Raw genomic sequence first — 20460 nt, 5'->3', positions numbered from 1 at the left:
CACAGAAAGCAAGGGTAGGCGTAAGGGGAAGAGAAGAAACGTGGTTTTGTATATTCTATCACTTTTCACTCTGACAAGTATTTCAGACCGAACTAACCCAATCCCGTAACAGAGCACTTCAGAGCACTTCGCAGAGAGCTCCCTCCCGCCTTTTTTTTTTTTTTTTTTTTTTTTAATTATTAAAGTTCAGGCTAGGCTCTAAAGCTCTGGTAACCCACACTCTAAGGTGAGCTGGACAGGGGGACCATAGTGCCAGGGAGGGGCGAGGGGAGAGTGTCAAAGTCCTCCCAGCTTCCGATACACAAACACTCCCCCTCCCAGCTCCTCCCAAAGCTTTGAAATCCCATCCCTGCTTTGTTGTCTACCCCGAGGAGCTGGGAAAGGCTGGGAGCCTGAGTATAAAGGCAGCCAGAGGTGGCGGTGGCGGTGCAGAGCTGTGCGCCTGGCAGCCGAGACTCCACCCGCCGAGGTTCCGAAGTTGAGGTTCCGCAGCCCAGACTCTGCAGCCGCTGTGCAAAGTGATCTCTCTCCTCCTGACCTTTTCCTGTTGGCGACCTTCTGAGATGACGGTTGTGTGTGCAGTGGCAGCTGTCCGGTTCTTGGTCGTGCTTACAACGGTGGCTCTCTGCAGCCTCCCTCCGCTCGGGGTCAGCGCCACCTTGAACTCAGTTCTCATCAATTCCAACGCGATCAAGAACCTGCCCCCACCGCTGGGTGGTGCTGGGGGGCAGCCGGGCTCGGCTGTCAGCGTGGCGCCCGGAGTTCTCTATGAGGGCGGGAACAAGTACCAGACTCTTGACAACTACCAGGTGAGGGGGGTCTCCGGGATCCGAGGACGCTGTGATCCCGAAGGGGGGTCTCAGAGAAGAGGGAGTGGCGTATCCTAGGTGTGTGAGATTTGGGGTGCGCTTGGAATCACTGCACTGAGAGCGCGCTTAGAGAGCCTTTGGAGAGGCAGATGGGGACTGTGAAGGTGTGGGTACCGGGATGCTTGAGTTGCTCACCAGTTCGCTCCCTTCCCACAGCCCTACCCTTGCGCGGAGGATGAGGAGTGCGGCACTGACGAGTACTGCTCCAGTCCCAGCCGCGGGGCAGCCGGCGTGGGAGGTGTACAAATCTGCCTGGCTTGCCGAAAGCGCAGGAAACGCTGCATGAGGCACGCTATGTGCTGCCCCGGGAATTACTGCAAAAACGGTGAGTCCTGGACTCCCTTTTAAATTAGAACCACCTTGCCTTTGAGCCGCCAGGAATCAAATGAAATGCTCTGGTTCTGTCAAAGCTACGGCGGGGCGGCGCCACCTGCAAAAGGGTGCTCGTCAGGCTAGGGTTCATCCTGACATAGCTTCAGAGGCTTGTGTTTGAGCACTTGAAAGTTTATCTTCCCTTGCCTCCCTCTGTGATCTAACAACAAGACCTGAGAGTGGGACCCTTCCATCAAACAATTACCTTCAGGGAGCCTTGGGGCACTTGAGAAAGAGGGAGAGGTCTTTTTGAAAGGGAAGCCAGACGGTTTTTTTCTTAAGGTGGACTCCGCGTGGCTTTGCCAAACTCTCTTCTCTCTCAAGGTCTCCGGCAGTTAAAACTGTTGTCAACCGGGGAGGGGTGGGGGGCTAGATTGATTAATCTCTGCTGGCCAGCTTTTAAAAGAGATCTCTGTACTCCTTACATCCCTGGCTCTCCACCCTCTCGCCCTTTCCCTCCACCCTTAACTACCTTCAAAGAAGTACTCTCTGGGGCAACCACAGATCCACAAAATGTTAATGTCTCAAAGAAGTCTCCAGAAATAAACTTACAGGGTGGCTGACTTCCTAGGGGACAGCAGCATTCCAAGAGTGAACTCACTAAATCTCTGTAATATCAAAATTACACAGTAAAGTAACTAGCGGGTGAGAGCGTAGTCCCCTAGGCAGCTAGCACCCAGAGCAGAGAAGTTATTTTTAAGATTAATTTTTTAAGTGACTGAATTTCTTTTTCCTACCCCCAAAGGGTAATATTAAAATAGACAGAAATATCTCTGCTGTCTCCACCACAATTAGTGGGGAAGCATTTAAAATGGCTACCCTGAGGTGTTCCATAGGATCCAACAGTACACTCATTGACACTGCTTTCTCTGGGGAGTTTTGGTCAACAGAAAGGCAGTGACACAGTGAGGTATCTCACTCTAGTGTCTGCATAACCCACTGCTCCTGTGTTGACTATAGCAACACATTATGGCCCGAGGATTAATTACTATTTCTGGCTTTCTTAGGAATATGCATGCCCTCTGACCACAGCCATTTACCTCGAGGGGAAATCGAGGAAGGCATCATTGAAAACCTTGGCAATGACCACGGTGCCGGGGATGGATATCCCAGAAGAACCACACTGACTTCAAAAATATATCACACCAAAGGTAGGAAAAAGGCTTCCCCGCTCAGCCCCCTCCATTTAGAATATCAGAAGTGCATTTCGAATTGTCTTAACGAAACGGTACAGGCCTAGCTGTAACTGTCATTTTCCTTCTGTCTCCTTCACAGGGCAAGAAGGCTCTGTCTGCCTCCGATCCTCAGACTGCGCCACGGGGCTGTGTTGTGCAAGACATTTCTGGTCCAAGATCTGTAAACCTGTCCTTAAAGAAGGTCAGGTATGCACCAAGCACAGGCGGAAAGGCTCCCATGGGCTGGAGATATTCCAGCGCTGTTACTGTGGGGAAGGTCTGGCTTGCAGGATACAGAAAGATCACCATCAAGCCAGCAATTCTTCCAGGCTCCACACCTGCCAGAGACACTAAAACCAACAGCCTAAATGCGATGGACTCTCTTATCTAATATATGCTACGAAAATCCTTTATGATTTGTCAGCTCAATCCCAAGGATGTAGGAATCTTCAGTGTGTAATTAAGCATTCCGATAATACCTTCCGAAAACTCTGGAGTGTAAGGACTTTGTTTCTTGATGGAACTCCCCTGTGATTGCAGTAAATTACTGTGTTGTAAATCCTCAGTGTGGCACTTACCTGTAAATGCAACAAAACTTTTTAATTATTTTTCTAGAGGTGCTACATTGTCTCGTTTCTCTTGCATGTAAATTTTTTGTACACGGTTGATTGTCTTGACTCATAAATATTCTTTATTGAAGTAATTTCAGTTTACAGTTCTTAAATGTGGAACCCTTTCCACTTTTGTCTCTAGGGTGCAGAACGCAAGGAGTTTTTGGAATAGCCAATGATAGGCATCTAAAATTTAACCTGAAAATGCTCATTTATTTCCTGAGATGTACTCTCTTTGCTTAGATATTCTCTCTCTCTCTCTCTCTCTCTCTCTCTCTCTCTCTCTCTCTCTCTCTCTCTCTCCTCTCCTCTCCTCTCCTCTCCTCTCCTCTCTCCTTTCTCTGTCTCTCTCAGCTGTGATATCCTTAAAATAAAATTTAACATTTAGTAATCATGAAGTTACAAGCATAGATACATTTGAGGCTCTGTGTGTGTGTATGTGTGTGTGTGTGTGTGTGTGTGTGTGTGTGTGTGTGAGAGAGAGAGAGAGAGAGAGAGAGAGAGACCAAGACAGAGACAGAGACAGAGAGACAGAGAGAGACAGAGAGAGAGCTTTTTAAATGATAAGATATATTGTCTATGTGTGAGTTACTTTAAAGAGAATGTATTCTACATTGATAAACTCAAATGACTTTGGTAATATGGGTTTGAATTTGATATTACTACTTTCAAAACTACTATTTTACTATGTGTGGTTGGTGCTTACGCCTGTAATCCCAGGGTTCTGGGGGATGAGGCAGGAGGAATGTCCATGAATTCAGGTCCATCCTGGCCAACTTATGCTATAGGGTAAGGTTCAATTTCAAAAATGCATCAACAAAAGATAGTTAACAGCAAATTAATATTTACCTAAGTGACCGATAGTAATTGGAAGGGTGGGAATGTGACTCCAAATAATGGGCAGAGTTCAGAAGAGATTATGTGGAAGGAAACCCACCAACTTAAGCCAAATAATTCTGAATATTTAGATACTCTGACATGCTGAAGAATGGTTCCAATTACTTTGATTTAAAAATAATTGCTAAACAATTATAAATTCTAGAATGTAACACTTTTTCTTTTCTTGCCAAGAAATTATTCCATTTTTTGCTTCGCCTGTACTGCATTGATTGGAATGAGTATGGCTTTATATAAAAATAATCCCCAAATTAAATTCTCTCTGCATGTTTCCTCACTAAACTTCACCTTTCTTTTGGGGGATGGGGTGAGGACAAAACAAACCTTCCTAATTTATTTATTCTCTAGTATTCTGGAAGTCTGCATCAAAACCACAAAATGCTGGGTTCACTATTCACAGGATAGTCGGAGCTGACCGATTGTCCCAGCATTCTCCTTAAATAGCACAGGTGGCCTAGAATATTCATCTGTTTTTGTGTTCCCGGAAGTGGTTAATTTTCCAGGGAGACATACAACAGCACATGCACTCTACTGGCTCACTGAGAGGAGCCCTTCTGTTCATAGCTCTCTGCCTCTTCATCCAGAGAAACTCTCTCCCTAAGTTTCCTCATTGCCTGTTGTGCTAGGAAGGCCAGGCCTGCAATCTTCAGTAATACACAACAAGAGGAAAGGTAAAGGGGAAATGTCCATCAAACAGGAGAAAGAAGGACTTTCTAGGAGAGGAGCGGGACAGATGTTTGGTGCACTCTGGTTGCTGGATCCTTTATGCAGGGGCCTGCTGGGGTGGGGATGCTGGGGTGGGGATGCTGGGGTGGGGATGCCTTTTCCTGCACATCTCTTTCAGCACATTCAGTTCTGGCCTTTCCTGTTGATTATCAGGATGGGGCCAGAGAGCTAACCTCCATCCACCTGGGATCTTAGGAGAACAATATCAAGAAAAGGAAATTTTATATGTATGTGTGTGTGTGTATGTGTGTGTGTATAATGTACATATACTATATATAATATATTGTAGATATTTTGTAGAATATATTATATAATACATTGTATGTATGATGTATTTATATATTATACATATATATGAAGATGAAAAAAATCATAACTGTAGGTACTTTTTAATTCAAAAACTAGAACAGAGACATTACATACCACGCAATCACTAACCAGGATCGTAGGGAATCTAGAATCCGTTTGCCGTAGCTGGTTCAAATGCTGTGTGGTGGTTGAGTCCTAACAACGTATTTGACTGGCTGCCCGTGAGAACAGCTCACCAGCTCGTTCTACCGTTTCATACTTCCATAGGTTACCCTCTGCCTCGAGCCTGGCTCTCTCTGCTGTGAGTGCCTTGACTACTGTCCTATACAGCAAAGAGTAGGTGACTCAGCCTTTGAGTGGGTCTCATTGTTTATAGGCTCTCCTCTGATCTGTTCAATCAGGTGCCAAAATACAATCACGTGATTTACAGAGTCACTTTAATAAATACTGTGCCACAGGCATAAAGTCCTCCTGCTTTATCATGGTATAGCTGTAAGATAATGTTTGAGTTTTGAAACAAAATTTAAAGTCAAACACCATGCTTTTTCTACCTACTCAAGGTCTGGCATGGTCACAATGGCAAGATTCCTATTTGTGTGGTGATAAACTCTTATGAAAATATGTTAAAGGAGAAATGGGCGGGGGGCAGAAGCTGTACTTAAAATGTTTACAGTCAGCATCGATCTCTTATACTAGAAGGTTAACTTACTCTAACTTCCTTTATATCAAAGTGGTTATACAAGGCCATCACCTATTTCTTATATTCAGTTGGAATTCTTGAAAATTTTTCCTCTCTTTAAAATTATTTCATTTATTTTTAATAGTCTATTATAGTTACATTGTTCCATCCTTCCCTTTCCTCCCTCCAATCTCTCCCATATACCCCTCCTTGCTCTCTCTCAAATTCATGGCCTCTTGGTCTTTATGTAATTTTTATTACAACATATATGTATCTACATATATATACACATATGTATACATGTACCTGTGTACATATATATGTATATACACTATTTGTAACCATCAGAGTCTGTATAGTGTTACTTGTGTATGTGTTCTCAGGGCTGTAAACTTGATTTAATCTGATGCCAAGACAAGGATAGGATCCATTATCTAAAAGTGAAAACGGGCAGCAGGAATGGATGATGGGTTCAGAGCACCCACTCTGCAGGCCTGGGAACCTGAGTTTAAAACCCAGCAACTGCATGGACGTCTTTCATGGCTGCACGTTCCTATCACCCCAGAACTGCTGGGCAGTGGGCAGCAGAGGCAGTGGTGAGGAAAAACTTGCAAATACTAAGCATATTCCTCACCACTGAGCTATGTCTCCATAGCCCCAGCCCCTAGATGCAGAATTTGACTGCCAGCCCCATGTTAATACACATTATTAAACAAATTCCACATAAAAAAATCCCTAAACTGGGGAAAGGCATGAAACATGGCTAAGCATAACTCAACATTACATCTTACAATATTTTACAACTTTCTCCTCATTGGGGAAAAAAAAAAAACAAGACTTGTTAAAAGAATCTTATATTGAAAGCTTTCACATATCTGTGACACTCTGAAGTTCAAATCAAAAGCAGATGAGAGAATCTGGTGGAACCAAGAGGGGTTTCACTGTTTGTGGGAGAGTTCTTCAAGCAATCGCTATGTTAAATAGCACAGTTCTCTCTCTCTCTCTCTCTCTCTCTCTCTCTCTCTCTCTCTCTCTCTCTCTCTCTTCCTTCCCCCCCTCTCTTCCTCCCTCCCTCTCTCTCCCCCCACCTCCTATGATGAGGATCAGGAACCCAAACTTATCAACAAAGTTAAAGAGACACTATGTGTCCCTGGTCTTGCCACAATTATTCACACAGATTACAGAAATGGGACAACAGGAATACCAGCATGTCTAGTCACCTGCTCCATGTGCCCGGCAGTGTTAGCTGGGCTCTGTTGTGGAAACCATGGAAGTTGGTGCGCATTGTGCGTCCCATGTGCTGAGAACGATGAGTAAAACCTACGCCCCAGAGGAGATGCTGTTTGCCTTGTCAACGTGCTGGCTGTGGTTAAATGTCATACATCAGTTGAAGAGAAACTATATGAGTGGATTAAGATGATGTATCTATCCCCTCACCTGACCAAACAACCTGAGAGAGGAGCGATGCGTTTATTCTGATTACTTTGACAGAATTCATTCATGCTTCCTGGTCCTCTGGCACATGGACAGAACATTGCAGATAGCAAGGATGCTCTGTGGAGGAAACTCGTTTTCTCTTTGCTTTATCATTTTGCCTTTCTACTTGGAGAGAGGCTTCGTATAACCTGAACTGGTATCAGTAGTCTTGAACTCCAGATTCCCCTGCTCTGTCTTCCAAGTTCTGGGATTGACATGTGTCACCAGGCTTGACGGATGGGGGTGAATTCTCTATTCACGTTGGACAGGAAGTAGAGAGATAGGAAACGGTCAGGGATCCTGTGCCACCAAGAATCTATCCCCAGTGGCCCAGTTCTTTCAGTTAGACCCCACGCTGTAGGTTTCTCCAGCCTCCCACAATAGTTGCCACCAGCTGAGGATCAAGTATTAAAATGTGAGCCTGGCGGAGACATTTCCTAGCAAATGAAGAACAGATGAACGCACGGTATTCTGGGTATTGCCTTCCTTCCTTTCCTATTCCCTTTTCAGGCTCGATGTGCTTGGCAGCTAAACTATGAATGGCAGGTCCGCTCACTGGCTCATTTAGAAGTCACATTCATACAAAAGAAACACATCGCCCAGATGAACTAGATAGTGTTAGAACGCTCGTTATCGTGCCAAGAGGGGGGAAACTAAGACGTTTCTCAACTGTTGGTATGATAAAATACTCTGCCCAAAGCAACTTAATGGGGAAAGGTTTTATTGTGGCTTTCGGGTCTAGAGAGACAGTGAATGTTGGCAGGGGAGACATACCAGCTGCTACATGAGGCCTGGTGATGAGCAAAGAAGGCTAGCTCGTCACCGTTTCCATGCTCAGAAAGCAAAGTGGGAGACAGGCTACACCGCAAGAAGTCTGCCCACAACGACCCGCTTCTAACCATGTTCCTCTTCCTAAAGGTCTCACAGCTTTCCCAAACAGCACTGGGGACAAAGTATTCAGGTGAGCCTCTGGGGGCATTCCCATTCGGACAACAACACATCCTAAACCTGTATCCTGGATCTATTTCTAAGGAAGACATACTGGCCTGTTTGGTTTGCTGCAGAGAATCGCGTGCTTTGAGTGCTGTATAGAAGTTCTCTTCACATACTTTACCTCATCTTCTGTTCAGTTGGCACTGTGGACTGATGTGTGGGCCAATGCTCTGAGGGTTAATTAGTCCTCGAAGAACCATGTCCAAAAAGTGCAGAGTGTATAACTTATAAAAGCCTCCCACACCTGAAAGCATGTGTGAGAAAAGTAATATGTATATGCACATGCATGCCAAAAATAAACCCCCCATGTATATGTGTCTGTGTGCAAAACAAGCAAAAAGAGCTTACAGAGAGCAGTAGAGAGATACTATGAGCTTTAGTATCACATTGCAAACATGAGGATAACTTAAATATGGATTACCCTTTAACTGCAGTGCAAGTCCAAGATTCCATTTGTACACTGCTGCTTGCTATGTCAGAGAAACTTTAAAATGTCATCCTGTGATAGAAGTGTGCACTGTAGTGTTGATACAAAAGCAGCTACGAAGCCCTTTAACTGTGTGCAGTGTGTGTGTGCAGTATGTGCAGTATGTGTGTGCAGTATGTGCAGTGTGTGTGTGTGTGTGCAGTGTGTGTGTGCAGTGTGTGTGTGCAGTGTGTGTGCAGTGTGTGTGTGCAGTGTGTGCAGTGTGTGTACAGTGTGTGTGCAGTGTGTGTGTGTGTGTGTGTGTGCGTGTGTGCTCACTTTGGCTGCCATGATCCTAAATGTTAAATTAAACAGATTCCTATTTAAAGAAGCAGAGAATCTAACCTACGTCTGACGTGGGAACAAAAATCTAGGTGCTGCTGGTAGGGAAAGCAATGGCGAGCCTTTTCTGAAACATGACTTGGTGAAAATGGTCGTTCCTACAATAATTTGATTTCTAGAAATTTATCTTAATAACAGAGCTGTAAACATGTAAAAGTTTATTTCCAGTGGCATAACAGCTATAAACAGATTAAGTGTACAACGGAGCAGAAATGTATAGGTAATATGTATATGCCCCCGAAACTCTCTGCAATTGTTAAAATAATATGGAGAAATGATCAAGATGTTTCCATGTGTAAACGTTAAAAACCAGCATGTTGTAAAGCGTACATGATCCTATGGGAACATGGAATACCTAGTCTAATTCTACATGGCCTATCTGGGAGACAGAATTATGGGAATTACTTCATCTCTTTTTATTCTCTCTTTATCAATTATTTAAGCTATTATATACTCTGAAGATAGAGCGGGAACTCAGGTTTTTCCTTATGAACTATGAAGCTTGATAAACTACGTTCCAACTAGGAACCTCACTGACAAAAAACTTCCACATACTGAGCACAACTTTCTTTCCAGTAAGAAATATTAAACAGAATAACTGCCACTGGGGGAAAAAGACAGAGAATTTGTCAGAAGAGGGGCGGGGCTTGTAGAAAGCGTGCCGGGGAAGCTACGTCAATTTTACTGATTATAATAAAATGGAACCTTAAAAACCCAAAGCAGGAAGAGGAAATGGGCAAAGAGAAACAAATCACAATTGTGTCTTAATAAATGCTCTTACTTCCTCCTCTGAACTTGGCTCCAAGTTAACTCTACATTCTGATGAGCTGAGAGAAAATGTAAGTTACACGAATGCATCAAACCACTGGAGCAGGCCATGGCCCTTCGTGTAGACAGCTCCATTTGTGAGAAAAGCCTCACCCTTATCCTGTGGAGAGAGAGAAACTTTTAGACAGCCTGACTTGCCGTCTTCCTGGCTAGGAGATTGAATTTCTTAGCTAATGTAAACAGAAAGCTGGAGACAGCAAAGACGATGGAACATATTTGCTCTGGGATTCTGCATATTTCACAGTTTTTTTCCTTCAGTCTCGATCAGTTTTTGATCAAGAAGTGCCAAGTGCTCTCATGTCCTCACACTTAAATGGCCTAACGCTAGAAAGTGTTTAGAAGAAACAAATGTACCAGCAACTCCAGCATACTCTGGGTGTGGTCTATTACCAGTGAACTGGGAAGCAAGTTCACTCTCTTTAACATAGTTACACTTCGTTTGACAACTTACCTTTTGCTACTGACATCCTGTCTTCCTTCCTTCCTTTTCTCTTTCTTTCTTCCTTTCTTCCTTTCTTTCTTTCTTTCTTTCTCTCTGTTCTTTTATTTCTTGAATTATGCCACATGATAAGGGTAACTCATAGGCAGTGAACAAGGAACTAATTTATCATAAACTGGAACTAAAGAAAGGCCTAATGTTTCACATTTATACTCTACATGCCCTCCACCAAAGATCACGGACGATCCCTTCTCCTCACACCTTAAACGATACCAGTAGACAGAATGCACACATTGACCTAATGCCTTTCTTTCGAGTTCATGGAAACAGTGAAGAGAATTAATCATTAATACCAATACTCCCTCAATCCAGTCTCCTTATTCCACTCTGAATGGCCCTTTCTTGACTTTTAAACCATTAGAGCAGACAAACATAATGCCTGAGGTATTAAACATCGTTTTGGTAACTAGTTTGCAAAGCTATTTGATTCATCAATAGTCATGCTGCCAAAAAAAAAAAAAAAAATAGTGTCTCGGGAACTACTAGTTTTCAACACACCTGATTTAATCTAATTGGCTGACCTACTTTATCAACTCAAGTGAAGTTGTTGACCCTCATGGGCCATAAAAACTTTACAGTATGAGCATTTCTGTAAGAAATAGCACCTTTGGTACCCCTTATAAACTCAAAGTAATGAGCAGCTGAGGTCATAGTTGACAGTGATAACTGTGACTGTAGTCACATTGAGACCATTCCACAGAGATCAGATCTCTTAATGGTTTCTAATATGGTAGAGTCTCCACCAGTCTTGACAGCAACATTTGCAACATGGCAGACATCTGGTATAATATCAACTGGAGTTTCCTTGGAGAATACAATAAGTCCTATATCGTCTTGCACAATACATGCTTTAAGCAGGAATGGCAGGTGCCAGTGTTTGGACAATGGTAACTAGTGGACAGAGTTATGATATTAACCTATCGACTTTGATAGGTGTCATAATGTCCAGGACCAGGTAATCTTGCCTTTTCTTGGTAACTAGAGGTTTCATCATACCAGTGAGGGAATCAGTATCAGAAGCATTCTGGAGAGAGGCAGTTAAGTGATCTATTCACTAAATTTTCAATCGTTTAGGTGCTAGTTGAATTTCTAATACCCATGTCACAGTAAAAGAGTAAACTTAGGAGCACATCCCCAGGATATATACAACCAGGATTGAATGGCCATAAATATCAAGTTTACTTACAAGCTCTAATTGGGTTACACCTGGGACTGCGTATACAAGCTCTATAACCCATCGCAATTTTGGAGACATAGTAGGTGACTTACTAGCCATCTTCAAATAGTGACCTACTGCCGCAGTCTTTCTGGCCTCCTGATGTGAAACCCATCAAAAGCAGACCACCAAGACTCTGGGTGATTGTGAAAGATGACCCAGTGATAATCTTTGCAACTTCTTTGGAGATGAACCTGAGTCTAGAAGGCTTTTCATTTCTCATGACTCCATATATTAAAAAAATAATCAAATATTTCTTTGCTAAGCTTCACGGCAGATGCAAACCACAAGGTTCCCATTCTAACTGGTGAACTGCTCGTTTACCCTGATTGGGAACTTGCCAATTTTCATTTCAGTATAACAAGGTTCTCTGTCTAAGTAGAAAGTCCATTCCTGAAGAGAGCTTGTGCACTTAGAGCAAAAAATAGTAAGGTATACCTGTGAGGTCAATAGGTTAAACGCAGGTTTAAAGGCAACTGGAAAGTGAATAATCCTTTTGTGAGTTTGCAAAGTTAAGCATATAATCTGTGGTAACCCTTACTTTAGCAGACATTCAAGGATCCTCCCAAACCAACAAGATCACCTGATGCAGTTGCCAACTATGAGTCAATGTGCTGCCTAGTACAACAGGCAAGCTGGGTAGACAAACTCCCTTCTCACTAAGGAACTTGTGTAGCAGTTCCACAAGGTTAGGGCCAACTTCTAAGCTTGATCCAGTCACATAATGCAATAAGATCTTCAGTCATTCTCTCTTTTCCCCTTCCAGTAGTCTGATATCAGCACCTGGGTAAATTTTAACAAACATTCGAGATCCAATATTTAGAGGTCTTCTCCCTCTTATTGTCCAAGTCCATGGTTGTATAAGATCATCAGGCCTAAAAGTAGTAAATTTTTCAATATCTACAGGACTTGTATATGAATAGAAAAATGTTCATCAGTAAAAGAAATATTAACAATATATAGCGTTTGTCCTAACATATCCCTTCTGAGTCTATCCATAGCCTCCACTGTACAGCCATTTAAATAAGTTAGTATGTTTAAGCCTTGGTTATTGATTTCTAGAATACTTGCCATAACCTTGTTATTAAAATGATGGCTTTCTTCTATAATCGATTTCATTGGCATAGATTGACTTATCCCAATCACTGTACTTGACTTTTGAAACTTGTCAATCATATACAAACCATAAGCAGCATCACTTATTAGTCCTGGATAGGGAGGCGTCATCTGAAAAGGTCATGAGCTAAGGTCTCACTATTAGTGGTTACATCCATTTGCATTATCTAAAGTATTCATGATGGCCCTGTCATGTTAAACAAAGAGTCTTAACCTTCAACCACTTACCTGAGTACTACTTTGGGTCTCCTCAGAGGCAGAGTAGGGTCTGAACAGAGCGTAAGCTCACTTGAGTCAATGAGGATTCTTGCATACTTGATGGTTGTAGTTTCAGAAACACCAGCAAAAATCCCACCCATAAGCAGTGCCAACAGAAAGGTTAAAGGATCTGGGATCCTTGTAGAACACAGATGGTCATGATGCAGGGGAAGGGAGGCCACCAAGGACCGGGCTACCAAGGGCAAAGGTAGCTACTAAATCAGAGTTTCTAGAAACCTCTGCAGGGAATAGTATTTCTTCCATTTCTATGCAGTAAACTAGGATGTTTGCAGTGACAGAGTCCTGTGGATCGTAGTCAGCTAGTGAGGCAGCGGGCCAACTAGAACTCAGGCATCTAAGTCTAGAATAGACATGTGGATAGACTTCACCTGTGCTATTTGAGAGACAAGAGAAAATCCTGAGGAAGTTCAGTACAGGGACACCATCAAAGTATAACCACTTCCCATACTCATAGAGTGTGTCGCTATGCCAACGGCCATCTGGCTTAAGTTAAATCCCACCTCCAGTGCTCGCATCTCTAAATGAGACAATATACTCCTAGCCGTAGTCATTGTCTCATAAGCAGGAGCAGTGATAATAAGACTCCATTATCTCCTTGCCCAAGGATACCACTATCAAAACCAAGGTCCTCTAAAGGCAGTAGCTCGATGCATCCTGTGATGATTGTCCACAATTTCTGGTTCACACCCTCTCCCATAGTTAGTGTACCTCGAATGCAAGTTTCCCCCTCCTCGGTGGGAAGAATATTGTCTCCTTGTTTGGGAGGCAATAAACTATCCTGGATGATAAATGTTGTGAGAACCAGTACCCAAACACTGACCTGGAAGAAACAACCCACTGAGAATAATCTATCAAAGTCCCGATCAGGTAGTGCTATAACTCTGGGCGGATAGCATGACTCATAATCGAGGTTTACAACAAATGTGCCATCTTGCACTATTCTCGTGGAAATCTTGTGTGAATTGTGAGATAGCTCAGTAGATGAAGTTTTTATAGAATGTGACCTGAGAGGGCATAGTATGTTTCTTAGATTGAGTTCAGCCAGCACTTGATAAAGATAATATGTACTGAGGCTGCTTAACAAAGTACCTTCCTTTTACTTTAAGCTCCCTTTCTTTAGCAACCAAAACTATTGTTAGGTCTTGTGAATTAAGCATCTCTGTACTAAATGGTTTTACTTTCTCTCTGGTATTGTCTAGACTACCTGCCAGCCAGGCTAGAACTAACCACTACACACCTCTATTAGAGTCAGTGTACCACGGTCTCTGGCCATGCTTCTTTCTATAGGTGTCAGAATTATGTTCAAGGGTCCACTTATTTCCGTCTTCTAGGACAGCTTTATCTGTAACAATATCCCTCAGATCTGGTTCATACTCAAGTTGATTCTCAGCAGCAGGCAACTGAGCATGCTAAAAGTCTTCCTAGATCTATCCCCCTCTTTGCAACTGCCCTTGCGACCCTCAGTGCTCTCAAGCAAGTTACTTCAGCTGCACGGGAGGCCGCTTTGAGTGTTCCCTAACACACACCCCTGATGTACTCTGCATGGAAAGTATACAATACCTCTCTCTAACAGCTCGGAATTCAGAAGAAGCTGTGACCTCCCAGCCCTCTCCGTCTTACTACAGTCTACTTCCGTCTTCAATGGGTATTCCAGGGGGTAAAAAGGACTTTAGACACAGAATAATTCCAACCCCATTTGTGGATAAGACTTTGAGAAGTTTTCTGTATTGTTAAGAGAAGAAAGTGGACGTATAGAAACTGCCGATTCTATTACTTTGGGGAAGTCTGATGATACCAACCTATTACGGTGCGTTAAAACTAATCCAATGGCATACAGGGGCAATGACTTGACACGAAGTACTCGTTATGACCTGCTCACGCTGCAGCTCCATCAAGTACTGAAACCATTGTTCGCACGCTTTCTAACATGCGTGTCTGCCACCTGGGAAGTATGTCCTCAATGAAACTTAGCAAACAAAGTGAACTCTACGACAGAAAGTGTGGGCGATGACTAGGAAGTGGTTATAGGTAATTAAGCAGGATCAGTCGTTGCGATGAGCATTGGGTATGAAAACGTACAAGCGGTGTCAACAACCCGATAGTCCTTGACTTCTTGATCTGAGAAGGATACGGCTTGAACGCACCCTTGGAGTGCTAAATGGTTTTCTAAGATGTGAATTTGTTCTGGAGAACGGATGGAGTCTCTGCTGTGACTTTGGCTATTAGGTCAGAAAGGGGGGTGGAGAAAGAGGAGGAAAAGAAGAGGAAGAGGAGGAAAAGGAAGAAGAAGAAGGAGGAGGAGGGGGGAGGGGGAAAAAGGAGGAGGAAGGAGGGGGAGGAAGAGGAGGGGAGGAAGAGGAGGGGAGAAAGAAGAGGATGAGGAAGAAGAGGGGAAGAAGAACAAGAAGAACAACAAGAAGAAAGAGAACCCAGATTGCAATTCAAAAACCAATAGTTTCTGTGAGTAAACAAGGATTCTGAAGTAGAGTACTTCTAAAGAGCTTGCAAGATTAACCATGACTGAAATCAGCCATGTTCTTCCAGTCCCATACAGCAACATCTTCTGTGGCCATAAAGTGTTGATGCCTCCTTCAATTTTCTTTGTCTTCAATGAATGAACAAACTATATTCTGTCGCCCTGAAAACCCTGAGCAGAGACCAGCAGATGAGGAGGCTGTCGTGGAAGCCCCAGAGAGTATGTAAAATGTTAGGCACCCAGGGAAAAAAGACAGCAACTCTGCTCAAAAAGAAAGGCAGCTTAAGCGGATCTCTCATGTCTTCTAATTCCTTGAACTCTGGTCTGGAAATAATTGAACCTTGACCTCAGCTGAGGTGGGCAAACACACACAGGTGGCCTAACTCCTAATTACTCCATGCTCAGTAAATGGCACAGGTGTCAGGGTCTTAAGGATTCTAGTCTTTTGTTTGACTTTTTTTTTTTCACCCCTTTTTTTTGAAAAAACTGAACATGAACTGCTTTTTTAGCCCACAATGATGTCTCGGGCTCCCTTTGCCTTACACTTTAAGCTTTCGGTTGTTTTGATTTGTGGAAGCAGCTGTTCCTTTTAAAGCTTTTCATGTCCCTAAGACCTTGGTTCTAAATCTTTGCTGTTTACTGTCTCGTATGTATTTACTATAGAGACACAGAAAATGCCGCACAATGTGATATGCTAACAATTATAAAAGCAAGATAAAAACATATCCAGATACAACTATGTATTTTTTTTTCATTTTGAGCCCAGAGACTATCCCTGAGTGTATGACTTCATATAAAATAAAATATAAAATATTGAGAATGAATAATGATTTAAAAACTTTAATTAGGGGTGTTTCGAACTTCAGTGCACTCCATTGATTATGATTTTATTGGCTCAGACTCTGTAATTCTGAAAAGGCACACATATTTATTATTTCACTTGGAGTAATTATCTTTCAGTCTGGGGAACTTCTTAAAGCAAAAAGAATGAAGATTAAAATTGTTTGAGTAGTCTAAAGGAAATGAGAAAGATAACTATTCTTTCAGACTAATTATTGATAGACACTGTTATACCAATAGAAATCAAAAGAAAAACAGAACTGAAATAAGTTATGAAAGCTACAGAAAGCATGGTGTTTTCAAAGTCAAATTTTATGTCTTCAAGCAATAATTTTACCAATAATTTATGCTGGAAAAAATTATTTGAAAATAAACATTGTTATATATGCCTCCCATATATAATTATAGGACAATTTGCCCAATCTAAGTGGCTAGTTTATACCAATATCAATTGACTCTGAGTTCTTTGTTTGGGCGTTTTGTGAGTTGAGAATTTACTGATAGGAATCTGCCTGATAAATTACAAGTTTTGATTTTACCAGGTAACAGGGATTTGTGACAGCTAACCACAAGATGGGCAGCCACTGCACGGGGCTAGTCATAGAGGCGATGAGACCACTGGGGCCAGAGAGTAGCCGGAACCAGCATGGGATGGTGCAGCCTTTTTTATTATTTAATGCAATATTCCATGAGATAAAGATTCTGCAAATCCAAGCCTATAGGAGTCTCCAGGACAGACAGCAGGAAGCTGGGACACACAGATACTGCTAAGGCGTGGCTGGGCACGAGAGTAGGGAGAGAGGAGACCCTAGATTCAACTAAAGTCAGTAGACAAAGAAAACATTGGCTTCCAGACAAACTATTACTGAATAAGGATGCCCTTGCAGGGAGAAGACTATCCTGCCTGCCCTCAGCTTGTCTTTGCTGTCTTTAGTTCTTTGTATAGGGTCGAAGCCTCTGGGCTCTCCCAACTATGGCACTCTGGCCACCACCACCAGCCACATTAACATGTCTATTTATGCTGTCTTTCTTCGACTCACATTTAGGAAGTCATGTTGGTGAGAATTTCTAGGTGTAACTTCTGATGTTCCTAAGCCTACAAAATCTCACAGCAAACTCTCTGGCCCTCTAGTTCCGACAGTCTTTCTGCTCCCTTTTCCATAACGATTCCTGGGCCTTGGGTAAGGGAGATGTACTATTGGAGCATAAACTGCAATGATTCCAGGGATTTTTTTAACCATCTTTAGCACTAATCCATTCTCCATGGTCCTGACTTTCCACGCACACAGAGTGAATATGCGGACCGTTTCTGGACCTATTGGCACGGTTGTTCTTTTCCATTTCTATTCATCCTGTTTGACCACCTTGGGCATCGCATTACTCACGGGTCACCTTTGTTTGCAGAGTCAGTTCCCTTTATGCATTATTTACATGGCTCTTCTAGGACATGGAGCAGATACAGAACTTCCCACTTCTCATCTGTCTCCTCATTTTTCTGCCTCTTCCAAAATACATACCAAAGATCTCTAAGGGGAACACACGAGAACTTCCTGCCGCTGAGAAATCTGTTTAAACAGTTTCCCCACACATATCTTCTTATCAGGGTGGCGCTTTGAGGTTGCTTTCTTATAAGCCTTCAAATTCTCCTTTGGTCGTCTTGGGTCTCTATATGGCCATTGTTATTGTTTATAAAATAAATGCTCCTAAATTGCACTCAAATACTTCTAAGTTAAAAATATCTTAATGGCACTGCATTTCTAAACTTAAAGTCCCAAGTAGCTCTTTAAAAAATTAGTCCAGTCTCCTTAGTCATCCGGGAAATACAAATCAAAACAACTCTGAGATTCCACCTCACACCAGTCAGAATGGCTAAGATTAAAAAAAACTCAGGTGACAGCAGATGCTGGCAAGGATGTGGAGAAAGAGGAACACTCTTCCATTGTTGGTGGGATTGCAGACTGGTACAACCATTCTGGAAATCAGTCTGGAGGTTCCTCAGAAAATTGGACATTGAACTACCTGAGGACCCAGCTATACCTCTCTTGGGCATATACCCAAAAGATGCCCCAACATACAACAATGACACATGCTCCACTATGTTCATAGCAGCCTTACTTATAATGGCCAGAAGCTGGAAAGAACCCAGATGCCCTTCAACAGAGGAATGGATTTTAAAACTCTGGTACATCTACACAATGGAATACTACTTAGCTATCAAAACAATGACTTCATGAAATTCATAAGCCAATGGAATGAACTAGAAAATTTCATCCTGAGTGAGGTTACTCAATCACAGAAAAACACACTTGGTATGCACTCATTGATAAGTGGATATTAACCAAAAAGCTCGAATTACCCAAGATGCAATCCACAGACCACAGGAAGCTCAAGGAGAAGGATGACCAAAATGGGGATGCTCCCGCTCCTTCTTAAAAGGGAAAAAAAAAATATCCATAGGAGGGGATATTGAAGCAAAGTTTAGAGCAGTGACTCAAGGAATGGCCATTCAGAGCCTGACCCACATGTGGCCCATACATATACAGCCACCAAAGCTAATAAGATTGATGAAGCTAAAAAAATGCATGCTGAAAGGGACCTGATGTAGATCTCTCCTGAGAGACACATCCAGAGCATGTCCAATACAGAGGTCAATTCTAACAGCAAACCACCGAACTGAGAATAGGACCCCCTTGGAGGAAATTAGAGGAAGGATTGAAAGAGTTGAAGGAGCTTGCAACCCCATAAATCAACAATGACAACCAACCAGAACTTCCAGGAACTAAACCACTACCCAAAGACTATACACAGACGGACCCAGGGCTCCAACTGCATATGTAGCAGAGAATAGCCTTGTTGGGGCACCAGTGGAAGGGGAAGCCCTTGGTCCTGCCAAGTTTGGACCCCCAGTGCAGGGGAATATGGGGGGGCAGTAAGGGGGATGTATAGGGGGAATACCCTGCATGGGGGAGGGGGAGGGGAGGGAATGGGGGCTTATGGACAGGAAACCAGGAAGGGGAATAACATTTGAAATGTAAGTAAAGAAATATATCTAATAAAAATTTTTAAAAAACTTTAAAAAAAAAAAGGAATGGTGAATTGGAGCTGACCGCAAAGGGTCAAGACCAAGCTTCGGGCAGGACTGCAAGCAGAGGCGTGGTTTCCAGCAGGCACTATGCACGTTGCTTACTCTACTGTCTCCAACAACTCTAAAATAAAACCTAATTTTATTTTTTACATAAAAAAATTAGCCCAGTCTCACTATAAATATCACTTTACAAGTCTTATCCTAATTCCTATGCTATTGTAAAAATTCAATCTTTAATCAAAACTGACAGGGGTTTTGACAATGGCTTTTTTTTATAGACAAAAGGAAAAAGTGTCAAGTATATTTGTAATTAATCCTCCTTGATCTGCTCGTTTAATAAATTGAAGAATAAAAAAAGATATAACTTAATGGTGACTATTAAATTAATGAGCTTAGAAAACCCCTTCAGGGTGGGACAGCAGAGTAACGGCCAGCTCTGCTATTATAGCGACCCCGGTTTCAATCTTGGATCTACTTATGATGTCCTACTTGTAGGAACCTACCCTGCAGTCTTTACTGACCAGAGAAGAACGAGCAAACTCTATTATGCTCGTGTCCGGAACTTTGTATAATCCTCTGAGAGGCTCCACCCATCTGTTGACCGAAACAGATGCAGAGGCCCACAGCCCAACACTGATTGGATGGAGCTCATGGATTCTTATGGAGCAGATTCCGGAGGGATTGGGGAACCGAAAGAGGATCAGAACGCCACACCTGGACCCTTGGGAGTGTTCAGAGATTGAACCGCCAAACAGAAGCATACACAGTCTGGACCTAGGACCCCCGGACATATGTAGCAGATGTGCATGCAGCCCCATCTTTATGAGGGTCCCCCAACAAGTGAACTGGAGGGCTAACTGGGATGCCGTGTCTGGCTTCAGTGGGAGAGGATGTGCCTAGCCCTACAGAGACTTGATGTGCCAAGTGGGCGGGCGGTGGGGGAAGATACCCAAGGGGAGGCCTCTACCCTCACAGAGGAGAAGGAGGGTTTGGGGGGAAGAAACTGTGTGAGGGAGGAACTGGGCGGGGGGCAGCGATCGAGAAGAAACGTGAATAAATAAATCAATGGGTGGGGGAAGAATGAGAAAACACACGTGAAAAGAGCAAGCCTGAGTCTTGTCAGGGATGCGTATACAGACTTTGATTCAAGCTAGCTACATACACACTGAGAATTTCCAAAGGATTTGGCTCTATGGGATAATCTCC

General features: G+C 42.9%; 1 protein-coding gene across 1 annotated transcript; it reads left to right on the top strand.

The window, feature by feature from the left end:
* Window positions 1–398: 398 nt before the first annotated feature.
* On the top strand, window positions 399–4180 carry Dkk1 (dickkopf WNT signaling pathway inhibitor 1). Its single transcript, XM_032895474.1, has 4 exons — window positions 399–809; window positions 1026–1194; window positions 2249–2392; window positions 2517–4180. The coding sequence occupies exons 1-4, from the start codon at window positions 564–566 to the stop codon at window positions 2768–2770; spliced, it is 813 nt and encodes a 270-aa protein (XP_032751365.1). The 5' UTR covers window positions 399–563; the 3' UTR covers window positions 2771–4180.
* The last annotated feature ends 16280 nt before the right edge of the window (window positions 4181–20460 follow it).

The sequence above is a fragment of the Rattus rattus genome, chromosome 2 (assembly GCF_011064425.1).
Source record: "Rattus rattus isolate New Zealand chromosome 2, Rrattus_CSIRO_v1, whole genome shotgun sequence".
In the NCBI taxonomy this organism is placed as follows: Eukaryota; Metazoa; Chordata; class Mammalia; order Rodentia; family Muridae; genus Rattus; species Rattus rattus.
This window is presented reverse-complemented; position numbering and strand designations above follow the sequence as displayed.